General features: G+C 49.2%; 1 protein-coding gene across 2 annotated transcripts in view; it reads left to right on the top strand.

Annotated features, from left to right (window-relative positions):
• The first annotated feature begins 2,434 nt into the window (after window positions 1–2,434).
• Window positions 2,435–13,837, top strand: part of FRAS1 (Fraser extracellular matrix complex subunit 1) — a 356,925-nt gene continuing 345,522 nt past the window's right edge. For both annotated transcript variants that reach the window (XM_083631513.1, XM_083631512.1), the window contains exon 1: window positions 2,435–3,829. In XM_083631513.1, the coding sequence (XP_083487639.1) occupies window positions 3,754–3,829 (76 nt within the window). In that variant the 5' untranslated portion in view covers window positions 2,435–3,753. The remainder of the gene's footprint in view (window positions 3,830–13,837) is intronic.

Genomic DNA, 13,837 nt, shown 5'->3' with positions numbered 1-13,837 from the left:
GTTTTGGTGCCTCCTGCAGCGCGGTGCCCAGGTTGGCTGCACCGGTCGCTCTACCCAAAAATCACCTCTGCTGTAAGCCACACAGCTCATGCACAATCTGCACTGGTACCCACATGAGAGAATAGGAGGCTCATAGAGCTAGAAGTCAAACTGCTCCTGCTGTGGCTGTAGAGACTGATACAGGAGAGACATGTTTTGTTGCAGCTGGGGCAGATGAAGGCGTCTGGTTGTGCTGCTGCAGATGCACCGTGGACTTTCTTCTCTCCGCACTCCTCCCAGCGGTCATTCCTCCTCTGGTCACTGCTATGGATACACAACCTGACTGCCTGTTTCCAGGCGCTGCAGTCGTATGCAAGGGATTCCCATGCGGTGGGGTTGACGCTGGATGTTACGATATTCTGTTCCACCTCAACACAGATGTGTAGATTGCTGTATGTCACATGTCTGTTTACACTCCAGCACAGCTTGCTGGGAACTACAGTTTGTGTATAGCTTTTGCTTTTGCTGCTTGCTTGAACACAAAAGGGAGAAGACATGTTTTTCCTCTCTGGGGTGTGGACCCACATGTCAGAACCAAAGATTCTCATGTGCTTGACGTAAGGTTTCTACCAAACATCTTCTCATAGGGAGTACAGCCAATACAGAATTGGTGTGCCAACACGCCTGGTGCCAGAAGCATCCTTGGGGATCCTGCCATCTTCCATTCTGTGGACCTGACCAAGCCAGCGCAGACGTCACCGAGACAGGAGTGCGAACATGCTGGGAATGTGGACTTCGGAGAGCACATCATTGTCTGAGACTGTCCTTCCACACGCTATTGTGTACTTTTCCATTGTGTCCCGGAACAGATGGATGCCAACAACATCCTCTTTATACTCTTGTCCCTCTTCCACAGAGCTGCATCCAAGTATGCGAGACAGCCTTGTCAGTTTCCCTGATGTCCTGCCTATTGTGTTGTCCTTGTAGCTCAGGTTTTGCTACGCACAACCATCTATGGGTGAAATATACTCAGAGTCGCAAAGTGATTTCATGCTCTTTATTCAGCTCATAGTGGTGAGGAGGAATGAATGAAAGTCCCCTCAAAGTATCTGCTTTATATACATTATTTACACAATGGGCTGCACATGATTGGCTAATTCCGGAATTCTACTGTAAGCCAATCAGGTTGTGGATTCACTTCTATCTGGAGCATGATTGGGTGGTTCCTGCCAACCAATCATACTGCTGCATTGTTCTAGGACCAATCAGACTGCTGCATTCTGAATCCTATTGTTCTAAGACCAATCAGACTGCTGCCTTTTGGATCCTATTGTTCTAGGACCAATCAGACTGCTGCAGTTTGGATCCTATTCAACTCAGTACATAACAATGGGGAAATGAAATCCCTCCATTGAAGGACAGGACCGGGGACTCAACTACTTTCACCGGAGACCAGATGGATGAATGGACGGCACTGAGAAAAATCTTCCTTTGACCTTGTCAGTTTCACTGGATGGAGAGAGGAAATGGCAGTGGGGCTGTTCGGGGGACAGATCACAGGGGCTGCGATGTTACACATTGCTTGTCTATCATCAAGATCATGGGTAGGCAAACAAAGGCCCGGAGGCCGGATCCGGCCCAATCGCCTTCTAAATCCAGCCTGCGGACGGTCCGGGAATCAGCGTGTTTTTACATGAGAAGAATGTGTCCTTTTATTTAAAATGCACCTCTGGGTTATTTGTGGGGCATAGGAATTTGTTCATCCTCCCCCCCCCCCAAAAAAAAATAGTTTGGACCCCCACAAGGTCTGAGGGACAGTGAACCGGCCCCCTGCTGAAAAAGTTTGCTGACCCCTGATCAAGCTCATCAGGGGGACAGGACAGCACCTCCATCTCTGGCCACAAGGCAATATGGACCAAGTGAGCTTTTTTCATCTGAGATAGCTGTGAGTGGGTGCAAGGAAAGCACGAATGGTTGCAATGCAAATTCACTAAGTTGGGGGGGGGGAGGGAGTAGGGGGATGAAGGGCATGAATCATTGAACTGAAGGGACCCCGAGGGTCATCCAGCCCCACCCCCTGCAATGCAGGAATGTTGATGGAGGTGATTTCAGCCTGGGTGGTGCCTCTTTGCCAGGCAGGAAAGAAATCCTGCAATGCTAAACTTTTTAAAACCATGGCGGCGGCAGCAGCAGCAGTTCGTCCTGGGTGGCGCAGGGGTGGGTGTGCCCCCCATGAACAGATGTGCCTTGCCCTCTTCCTCCCCCCCCTCTCCTTTCTCTCTGTCCAATTTCCACCCGATCTCAAGACAAAAGCAGACAAGCATATAGGAACATAAACTTCTGCAGCATGAATAAGGGGATCAGGTTGCTCTCTTTCTCTCCCCCCCCTTTCTTCCCCACGTGACTTTCTCAGGAATCTTTGCCAGCAATATCACCACCACAGCCCCTTTTCCCTGGGTCCATTTTCGCACTGCATGGGAGAGGGAGGTGGAGGAGAACCTCTTGAAAAAAGAAAGAAAGAAAGAAAGAAAGAAAGCCAGGAGAGAGGAAGAGAAGGACGGACCTTGCCCCTCTCCCTCCTATGGAGAGTGGATTTCTACTACAGGCGCCTTGGAGAGTCTTTGCGGCTGCCTGCCTGCATGTGTGCCTTGTGGTATCTCTTTTGCAAATCACCTGCAGACTGAAATTATCCTCTCTGCTCCCAGGACGTATTGCAGGGGGAGCGTTTTAAAAAATCCCCTATTTTTGCGCGGATCTGCTACGCTAAAGAGGGAGAAATTCTACCATCTCACACGCGCGGCGAGGCGGAGGGAGGGGAGGGAAAGCCCCGCTTTAAAAAAACCAAAACGCCTGCTGTGTTTTCTTTCTGGAGAAACGCCCCTCTTTCTCTCCCCCTCTCCCTAACCAGCCAGGCAGCCTCCTCTTGCTGCCTTCGCAGGAGAAGCGGCGTGAGAGGAGATCTGTTTCTGGAGGGGACCTGCAAAGTTTCCTCGAGGAGCCCCCCCAAAAGAGGGCGAGGAGTGGAAGAAGGATCCGGGCGGGGTGGGAAGGGGGCGCGCTTTGGCGCTGTGCCCGACCCAGGGCGCGTGGCGCGCCAGGCGGAGGATCCGCAAGATCCGAGGCGCCTTTGAGGGTGGCGCGGCGGCGGCGCCCCAAAGTGGACTTTGAAAAGGAGGGTGGGACTCAGAGAGAGAGAGAGAGAAAGCAGGAATTAGAAGGCGAGGAGAGGGGCGAGAGGTCTCCTCGCCTCGGGTGTTTGTCGACCAATCGCTCCGCCGGGGGGAACTTTGCCGGGCAAGGGGACAACTTGGAGAGGGCGGCAGCTCTCCGAAGAGACGCGCGGCGGCGGTGGCGGTTCTCGTCCTGCTCCTTCCCCCGGATCCGTCCCTGGGCGCAAAGGTGACCCACCGCCGGGTGATTTACGGCTGCTCTCTGCCCTACGGCTCGCCCGCACTGTAAATACGCGCTGGGGTCGCCAGAGCGCGGAGAGAGCCTCTTCCTCTCCACCAAGACTGGAGCGCAAGGCTGGGGCTCCACCTGATATCTCCACGAACCCCAAAAAACAAGGGGACTCTTTCCCACCCCCTGGAACCAAAAGCGTGTGTGTGTGTGTACCTGCTGTTAGTTTTGTTCCTGGGATAGAAAAAGGCTTTGATTCCCCCCCTAAAAACTGCCTTCGGATGCTGCACGAAGCTCCTGCTGAGAGAAGGTCCTTTGGGGCTTAAGAAAAAAGAAACAATTTTTTTCCTTTTAAAATATAACCTCTGCTTAACTATGGATTTCCTGGCGGAGTGGATGCGTCTCCTGCTCGTCTTGGCTGCCTTTGCAGTTTTGCCCCATCAGGCTGAAGGTGAGTAAAAGCTTCAGCTCTGGACTTCATTGATTTCGCTTTACAGAGAGAAGTTGGGCCGCTTAATGAGATTCTGCTGCGAGGTTTCCCTGCTGAAGTTGGGCTGGGGATGATCTATGGGGCTGGCACCCTCTTGCTTTTTTATTTTTAGTTTTTTTAAGCAACAAGCCCGACCACCACCACCGCCTGAGAATCTCGGTGATCCTCTTGAGGAAGAATGCTTAGGGGACTCTCCCAAGAGCAAAAAATGCTGCTAAGTCTCGGTGTTAAGTTGCCCAGAGCCTGCAACTCTTCTTGGCTTAAGAGCACAAGAAGTGAATTGTAGGATCAGACTAAAGCGCTTAGGAGGATGCCTTATCACCAGTTCATTTAGCCTGGTATTGTCTACACTGACTTGCAGCACCTCTCTGGGATTTCAGGCAGGAATTCTTATTCCAGCCCTATCTGGGAATGGCGGGAATTGAACCCGGTACCTTCTGTGCGCAGAGCAGGTCTTCTTCCACAAATCGGTGGCTCCGTCATACAAATGGAGCTGGTTTATCCTGAGTCAGACCCTTGTTCTGTCTACTTCAGGATTGTTTTATGACAGGCTCCCTAGAGATGAGAGCTGTTCGACTCTCATGAGAAATGCTGGAGGTTTTAAAGCAGAGGTTGGATGGCATCTGTTATGCATGATCTAGTTGAGATTTCTGCATTGTCGGGGGTTGGTCTAGATGACCCTCGGGGTTCCCTTCCAGCTTTACAATTCTATGATTCTATCTGTAGTCACTAGGGACAGTGAACCGGGGACCTTTTTGCATGCAGCGCAGGTGCTCTACTGCTGAGCCACACCCCTTCGAGGTCTGCTTAGCCCGGCAGCCACCAGAAATTGCACCCCAGTCTCCCTTAGGGAACTATCTATTGAAGGCACCCCCAAACTCGGCCCTCCAGCTGTTTTGGGACTACAGTTCCCATCATCAATTCCCAGTGGGACTACAATTCCCACTGGTCCTGTTAGCTGGGGATGATGGGAGTTGTAGTCCCAAAAACATCTGGAGGGCCAAGTTTGGGGATGCCTGATCTAGTGTCTGCAAAGAGCATTTAATCAATTGGATCAAGCCTAGGCACCCTCCCTTATCATTTTTGCACAGGCAATGCCAAGAGCGTGGCAGCAAACTTGCCAAATGCGTGGTTGTTGGTTTTTTTTTTACAACAGCATGCCCTGAACATCTTTGAACTACTTACCGTATATTTTGCTCTATAAGACACACTTTTTCCCTCCTAAAAAGTAAGGGGAAACGTGTGTGCGTCTTATGGAGCGAATGCAGGCTGCGCAGCGATCCCTCTTGCTGTTCTGACTTCTGGGATTCAAAATATTTTTTTTCTTGTTTTCCTCCTCCAAAAACTAGGTGCGTCTGGTGCGTCTTATAGAGCGAAAAATACGGTATTTCAACACTCAGTACCCCCTTCCAAAGTTCTGCCTTTAGGTGGCACACCTTGAAAAGCAGAATGCTTTTCATGCCTTCTGATTTCCAAATTGCTTTTCAGTCTTGCCAGAATATGTCCTGCACCAGCACTGTGAACCTAGGAAGCTCCTTTACCCTGAGTCGGACCATCAAGCATAGTGTTGTCTGCACTGGCTGGCAGCAGCACACCAGGGTTTCAGGTAGGAGTCTCTCCCAGCCTTACCTCGAGATGCCAGGGGTTGAACCTGAGACCTCTTGCATGCACTGGGATGCTGCTCCACTGGGATGCATTCCTTCCCAAGGGATAGAATCATGGAATTGTAGAATTGAGTTGGAAGGGATCCAAGGGTCATCTAGTCCAACCCCCTGCAATGCAGGAATATGCAGCTGTCCCAAACGGGGATCGAACCTGCAGCCTTGGCCATATCTGCACCACGCTCTAGCCAACTGAGCATATCCAGGCTGTGTTTGTACATACAGCTATGGATGGTTCCTAGCTTCTGGTGCACCTTTAATGGATGTGTGACCCACAATAGGGACACGGGTGGCACTGTGGGTTAAACCACAGAGCCTAGGACTTGCCGATCAGAAGGTTGGCGGTTCGAATCCCCGCAACGGGCTGAGCTCCCATTGCTCGTTCCCTGCTCCTGCCAACCTAGCAGTTCGAAAGCACGTCAAAGTGCAAGTAGATAAATAGGTACCACTCCGGCGGGAAGGTAAACGGCGTTTCTGTGTGCTCGGAAACGTACTGGGAGCCAATGTAGGTCTTTCAGGACCAGTGTTATATGGTCTCGGCAGCCACTCTCAGTCACCTGTCTATCTGTCAAGGATTTAGAAGTGTGAAGGACAGAGCCTGGGGCTTTCTGTGTGCAAAGCATGTGCTCAATCCCTGAGCTATGTCACAGAATCCTAGAGCTGGAAGGGACCACAGCGGTCATCTAGTCCAACCCCCTGCAATGCAGGAATCTTTTGCCCGATGTGGGGCAAGAACCCACAACTCTGGGATTGAGAGTCTCCTGTTCTATAGACTGAGCTATCCCTCATCCTGCATGCACCCTGCCTCCAGGGCCAGCTCCAGGTATTATTTTATTTTATTTGTTAAATCTGCATCCAAAGACCTCTGGGCAGCATAAACACAGAAAGCACAGAACAAAAATAAAGAACGAACAAACCCTCCCCCAACACATTTAAAAGGGCATCAGATATTAATCAATCAAAGGCGTAGTTGAAGAGGAATGTTTTCACCTGGCACCTAAAGATATGTAATGAAGGAGCCAGGCAAGCGTCCCTGGGGAGAGCGTTCCACAAACGGGGAGCCACCACAAAGAAGGCCAATTCTCATGTTGCCACCCTCCAGACCTCTTGTGGAGAAGGCACACAAGGAGCAGCGTCAGAGGATGATAGCAGGGTCTAGGTCAGCTCAAACAGGGATAGGTGATCCTTGCATTGCAATCCTGAGCCATTTAAGGCTGTATAGGTCAAGTGTGGGTTAAACCACTGTCCCTAGGGCTTGCCGATCAGAAGGGCAGCGGTTCGAATCCCCGTGACGGGGTGAGCTCCTGTTGCTCGGTCCCTGCTCCTGTCAACCTAGCAGTTCAAAAGCACGTCAAAGTGCAAGTAGATAAATAGGTATCGCTCTGGCAGGAAGATAAACAGCGTTTCCGTGCGCTGCTCTGGTTCGCCAGAAGCAGCTTAGTCATGCTGGCCACATGACCCGGAAGCTGTACGCCGGCTCCCTTGGTCAATAAAGCGAGATGAGCGCTGCAACCCCAGAGTCAGCCACAACTGGACCTAATGGTCAGGGGTCCCTTTACCTTTAGGTCAAAACCAGCACTTTGAATTGGGCCCAGAAACTAATTGGCAGTGAGTACAGTCTAGCCAGGATCAGTGCCACTGGTGGATGAAGGGTCCCTTGTGTCAGATCCTGCTGCATCAACTTTTATTATTTTACTTCTGCTTGCTTCCCCCTCCCCTCCCACTTGTTTTATCTTGATTTGATTCCTGCCCCTTTACATTTATATCCCACTTTTCTTCCAATATGCAGGCGGTCTCCCATCCAGACCCAGACCTGCTTAGCTTCAGCAAAATGTGTAGTCGCATATGCCCCTCTGCCTTCAGAACATAACCTGGGACCGCCCTGAGATTTTGCTAAATTGAAGGGCAGCATATAGAGAGTTAAAAAGGACCCCTCTTAAGTAGGAAAGCAAAAACAGTCAACTCAGATTGCAATTAAACTTAAGTGGGGTGGAAGTCGTTTGTCTGCACAAACATTTGTTTTCAGGGCATCCGATGTGTGTTCAAACCACCTCTGTGACATTGCCTGTTTTCACCATCGAGAGATATTTATGGCGTAACATTTATAGAGGGCATTTCATGTATTCTGGGACTCTCCCAGATGCCAGGGACTGAACCTGGGAACCAGGCAGAGGGCCTTCTCGGTAGTGGCACCCTCCCTGTGGAATGCCCTCCCATCAGATGTCAAGGAAATAAACCACTATCTGACTTTTAGAAGACATCTGAAGCCCTGTTTAGGGAAGTTTTTCGTGTTTGATGTTTTATTGTGTTTTTAATATTCTGTTGGGAGCCGCCCAGAGTGGCTGGGGAAACCCAACCAGATGGGCGGGGTATAAGTTATAAATTTTTATTTTTATTTTTCTGCATGCAGAGCAGATGTTCTCTGCCGCTGAGAAACAGCCCTTCCCTTTAAGCTTCACATTCGTGAGCTCTCTTCAGATGACTGCTCCTTATATATTGCACACACAGAAGGAGGAATCATGCCTACCGGTTCGGCTCTCCATCTGTTCAGACAAACCCATGGAAAGAGCCTATGCGCAGCTTGTACATACAGCTTGTCTGCGCGCACAATGTCTGAACACATAATCAGGAGGAAAGCCTGCAAAAAACCAAAAAACCCCATCCACATATGTTGTCTGCTGGCTTCACAGGTTTGGCTAAACAGAGGGAGGTCCGGGCAGAAATAGCAGGCAAGAACTTTGCTCCCTAGTCCACAGACTGGTCAGCTGAACAACATTTTGTTAGTGAAGGTTAGCAAAAGAATAGGGATGCGCAGAGCTTTCGATGGACATTGAGCTAAAGCAACGTATCCCATCAGGACACCTGAACTTTGTGGTTATGTGAACACCAGTGGTTTAAAACCCAGTGAGGTCCTTCCCATTGCATTTCAAGTTGCGATTGCACATTGTTGTACACCCCAGAGAAGGGAAGGGAATGCCTTCACCTGTTGCACATTACCTGTTTGGCTTCCCCCACTCCCCTGCATTCACACACTGTTCGTGAAGGCTTAATCTGAGCATGATGCGCAGGGGCTCTCTCAAATGTACGCACCTCTGCTTAACCACAAAGTGGACGTGGCTTTGGTTAAAGCTAGTTTGGCGGGAAATCCATCAAACAGCAGCATTCCTCAAGAAACTATGGGATAGCTCTTCAATGTGGATAAGGTTGTGCGAGCTCACTGGGGCCAGAGTAAACGCTAATATGTACCCAAACTGCATTTTCCCCAAAACAGCTTCTAGGAGCTCACAACAGAGTGTGAAAGTGGCAGCCTTGTCCTTTTGTTGGTCCTCATATAGACTGCAATGACAAACCTAGACAACATCTTAAAAAGCAGAGACAGTAGTGATGTATGGAAGTGAGAGCTGGACCATAAAGAAGGCTGATCACCGAAGAATTGATGCTTTTGAATTTTGAATGGTGCTGGAGGAGACTCTTGGGAGTCCCATGGACTGCAAGAAGAACCTCTCCATTCTGAAGGGCACAAGGAGAAGGGGACGACAGCGGACGAGATGGTTGGACAGTGTTCTCGAAGCTACCAGCATGAGTTTGACCAAACTGCGGGAGGCAGTGGAAGACAGGAGTGCCTGGCGTGCTCTGGTCCATGGGGTCATGAAGAGGCGGACACGACTAAACGACTAAACAACAACAACAACAAGGGCTGCTTAAAGCAGCATCACAACACTTCAAATTCATGCTGTGGGTGGCAGCCCCCACCCACCCCCAAAAACGTAACTGGTGCAGCCAGCCAGACACAAAGCTCATGTGGATAGAGGGGAAGAGAAAATTTAATTTGGAAAGCTGCCTACTCTTTTGCCGGGGATTGTGAGCAGAGAGCCAGGAGTTCATTATTCCAAACTAATCCATCACAGCAAATGCCCACTTCAGATAGCGGAAGGACCGAGGAAACCTGCCCTGTGGACAATCTTTAATCACCCTTATTGCAGGACGAAATAGTTGCCGTTTGTTGAAGGGTAACTAATAGGAACGTAGGAAACTGCCTTATCCTGAGTCGGATCGTGGCTCCAATTGAGTTCAGTGTTGTCTACACTGGTGGGCAGGGCCTCAGTCTGCAAGGTTTCAGTCCGGAGGCTCTTCCCGGCCTTCTCTGCCCCTTGGATCTTCTGCATACAAAACATAAACACGCACTCTGCCCCTGGAATACAGCACCTCCATAAAGAAGTCTGCTCACACAGAGTCAAGTCACTGGTCCACCTAGCTCCGTTCTGTACACACTGGCTGGCAGCAGCACTCTACAGTTTTAGACAGGAGACATCATCTTCATCATCATCATACCACCCCACCCATCTGGCTGAGTTTCCCCAGCAACTCTGGGCAGCTTCCAACAAAATATTATTATTATTATTATTAATAAAAATAATAATAAACCATCAAACATTAAAAACTTTCCTAAACAGGGCTGGCTTCAGATGTCTTCTAAAAGTCAGGTAGTTGTTTATTTCCTTGACATCTGGTGGGAGGGCGTTCCACAGGGTGGGTGCCACTACCGAGAAGGCCCTCTGCCTGGTTCCCTATAATCTTGCTTCTCGCAGGGAGGGAACCGCCAGAAGGCCCTCGGAGCTGGACCTCAGTGTCTGGGCTGAACGATGGGGGTGGAGACACTCCTTCAGGGATACTGGGCCGTTTAGGGCTTTAAAGGTCAGCACCAACACTCTGAATTGTGCTGGTGCTCTGGTTCGCCAGAAGCGGCTTAGTCATGCTGGCCACAAGACCCGGAAGCTGTACGCCGGCTGCCTCAGCCAATAAAGCGAGATGAGCACCGCAACCCCAGAGTCGGCCACGACTAGACCTAATGGTCAGGGGTCCCTTTACCTTTAACCCACAATTGGCTGTTTAAAACCAGCTCCTTTATGCTTTCTGCCTGGCAGTAACGACATTCAAACATGAGAAGCTCAAAGATGTTTGTCTGAAAGCTCTGAGAGCTGAGACATCTTCGCCCCTGGCAGTTGCTGTTACACTTAAGAGGTTTTTTTGGCTACATGTACATTAGAAACCAGAAATGTGAAGTGAAAACGTGACTCCCTATTTACTAGTCCTTCTACTTTTTTAACACCAGTTCTGCACTCGACGGTGTGCAAAATATGCCCGTGTGTCGGGAGGTCTTGCCGCCTGCATTAGGCCTGCCAATATCAATTTTTAGACGCCTTGTTTGTTTGGAAAACAATCCATCAAGGCAGTGCGCAGTAAACATTACGGCTGACATTACTTCGGCATGGACTACCCACCGATCCCGCCTGTTCCTGGAGCGCATGCAGGGAACAGTAAGATTTATTGCCGTCTCGGAGCAGCCTGGAGTGGAAAAAGTGGCTGGATGACATAAGGCCTGGAGAGTTTAATTGTGCATAAAAACTCTCTTACCTGCTCTCATGCTCAAGTTCCTCCCCCTCTTACTCCAAGAGTCATTTCACCCATAACAGCCACATTTCTGATCCCAGCCTCGTGCTTTGCTGCCAAGCAGATGCCCGCTTGATCTGGGTGCGTGCCTGATTTCTCTTTACTTCACCCAATTACCGTATTTTTTGCTCTATAAGACTCACTTTTTCCCTCCTAAAAAGTAAGGGGAAATGTGTGTGCATCTTATGGAGTGAATGCAGGCTGCGCAACTATCACAGAAGCCAGAACAGCAAGAGGGATTGCTGCTTTCACTGTGCAGTGATCCCTCTTGCTGTTCTGGCTTCTGAGATTCAGAATATTTTTTTCCTTGTTTTCCTCCTTCAAAAACTAGGTGTGTCTTGTGGTCTGGTGCGTCTTATAGAGCGAAAAATAGTTATTTGATTTCTCTGAACTCGGCGATTCTCTGCTGAACGTGTGAGATGCCTCCGCTGCTTCTTGGAATTGACTTTAGGGCCTTTGGTCTGTGGCGATTACTCCTGGGGTGGCTCACAAAGTCCTTGCTTGATGCCACAGTCGGAGATGATGCAAGCATGGACCAGCCATCAAAGTAGCAGGGAGAGGGTTGTAGCTCAGAGGTATAGCATCTGCCTTGCAAGCAGAAGGTCTCAAGTTCAGTCACCAGGTAGGGAAAAAAATGCCTGAAATCCTGGAGAGCTGCTGTCAGTCAGTGTGGACAGTACAGTGGTACCTTGGTTCTCAAACGCCTTGGTACTCAAACAACTTGGAACCCAAACACTGCAAACCCGGAAGTAAGTGTTCCGGTTTGTGGACTTTTTCGGAAGTCGAACATACTCTGTTTTGAGTGTTACACTTCTGATTTGACTGCTAAAGGTGAGGTCTATCTCTTTTTGCTATTTATTTTGCGTTTTTGTTTTCGCGGCTCTTTTTGTTTTTGTGACTGTGTGGAACCCAGTTCAGCTACTGATTGATTGATTGTGTGATTGCAGTACTTTGTTTATTGCTTTCATTTTATGGATCCGTGGTCTCGTTAGATAGGAAAATTCATGTTAAATTGCTGTTTGAGGGGTTGTTTTTAAAAGTCTGGAATGGATTGATCCATTTTGCATTACTTTCTATGGGAAAGCGCACCTTGGTTTTGGAACGATTTGGTTTTGGAACGGACTTTCGGAACAGATTAAGTTTGAGAACCAAGGTACCACTGTATTAAGCTTGGTACATGGCAGCTTCCTATGATTTTTGTTGAGTCGGCAAAATGTCCGGGAAAACCCGGACGTATGGCAAGTAGGGCGATTAAAATAATACTACTAATAAAAATGCTATAAAAAGTTTTTGAAAGCCCAAAAACATACTTTGGGCAGAGGTGGTATACATCTGAGAGCGTCTTAAAAAAAGCTCAACAATTTTGGGGTCTTATGCCTGCTTAGTTTTCATCCAAGTGAGAACTTTGTAAATCGATGCTCCCTTCTTTCGCTTACTCACTTTCACCAGAATTCAGGCTCTTCAAACAAAGCGATTGGCTGGAGGTTAGAGATGAAGGGAGCCACTGTGCAAATTATAATTAACTTGTTAAACACGTTTCCACAGAATCTGATGATTCTCACTAACTTGCAGGGTTTTTAGTTCATAGAAGATAGATCTATTTTAAAAAGGTTCATGGAGAACCAGTCTTTTAGCTATTAATGCTGAAAACTAAAAACTTTTTTAAAAAATCAAACCTCTCTCTACAGTGGCAGTCTATATGTTGTTGTTTAGTTGTTTAGTCATGTCCGACTCTTCGTGACCCCATGGACCAGAGCATGCCAGGCACTCCTGTCTTCCACTGCCTCCCACAGTTTGGTCAAACTCATGCTGGTAGCTTCGAGAACACTGTCCAACCATCTCGTCCTCTGTCGTCCCCTTCTCCTTGTGCCCTCCATCTTTCCCAACATCAGGGTCTTTTCCAGGGAGTCTTCTCTTCTCATAAGGTGGCCAAAGTCTTGGAGCCTCAGCTTCAGGATCTGTCCTTCCAGTGAGCACTCAGGGCTGATTTCCTTCAGAATGGAGAGGTTTGATCTTCTTGCAGTCCATGGGACTCTCAAGAGTCTCCTCCAGCACCAGAATTCAAAAGCATCAGTTCTTCGGCGACCAGCCTTCTTTATGGTCCAGCTCTCACTTCCATACATCACTACTGGGAAAACCATAGCTTTTACTATACGGACCTTTGTTGGCAAGGTGATGTCTCTACTTTAAGCAGCCCTGGCTTCCCCCAAATATTTCTGGGAGAGCATGTTCTCCTTCATGGAGAGCACGTGTTGCGGTGGGGTCTAACTGGACACCCCCTCTTGGTTACTGGGCGGGACCGTTTGGATGGCCATGACTGTGATTGGGCCAGTTTGGGTTGTTGGGGAGATTTTGATGTTACCATTTAGAGGGTTGGCCCGAAGGGTATATATTCTTGGCACGCAGCTTTTTTTCAGTCTCTTTTGCTGTGTGCATCGGATCGCCCGCCCACCTCCCTAATTTTAGGTCTCGTGTGTTGACCTTGCTATGCCTGCCATGGGGTCGTCTGCTTTTGGGGCAGGGGCCTGGTAGGAATTTTGTCCATTTGGCAGATTGGCTGGTGCCATTTGGTTTTTGCTGACTGCGTAGCAAATTGTCACAACTTGTAAGGTTGCGGTTAGGCATTGGTTAAAATTTGGTTGGTGGAGGGGTAAGGGTTGGCAGTGCCTGCCCCTTCAGTGCTGCTGCTGCAAGGGAATTCCGTTAAAGGAATCCAGGGGTTTGCCATACATTTGTCCGTATCCCCGGCAAGGGGCTAGGGCTGTGCAAGCCCCTGGGAGCATGCAGGGAGGGGTGAGGGTCTGGTGCCCAGCCCCATTCTCTCCCCAATATTGTTTTCCCTTACTGGCTTTCGCTG

This window comes from Podarcis filfolensis, assembly GCF_964270895.1.
Source record: "Podarcis filfolensis genome assembly, chromosome: 9".
Lineage (NCBI taxonomy): Eukaryota > Metazoa > Chordata > Lepidosauria > Squamata > Lacertidae > Podarcis > Podarcis filfolensis.
Note: the sequence above shows the minus strand (reverse complement) of the source record. Positions and strands in the feature narration are given on the sequence as shown.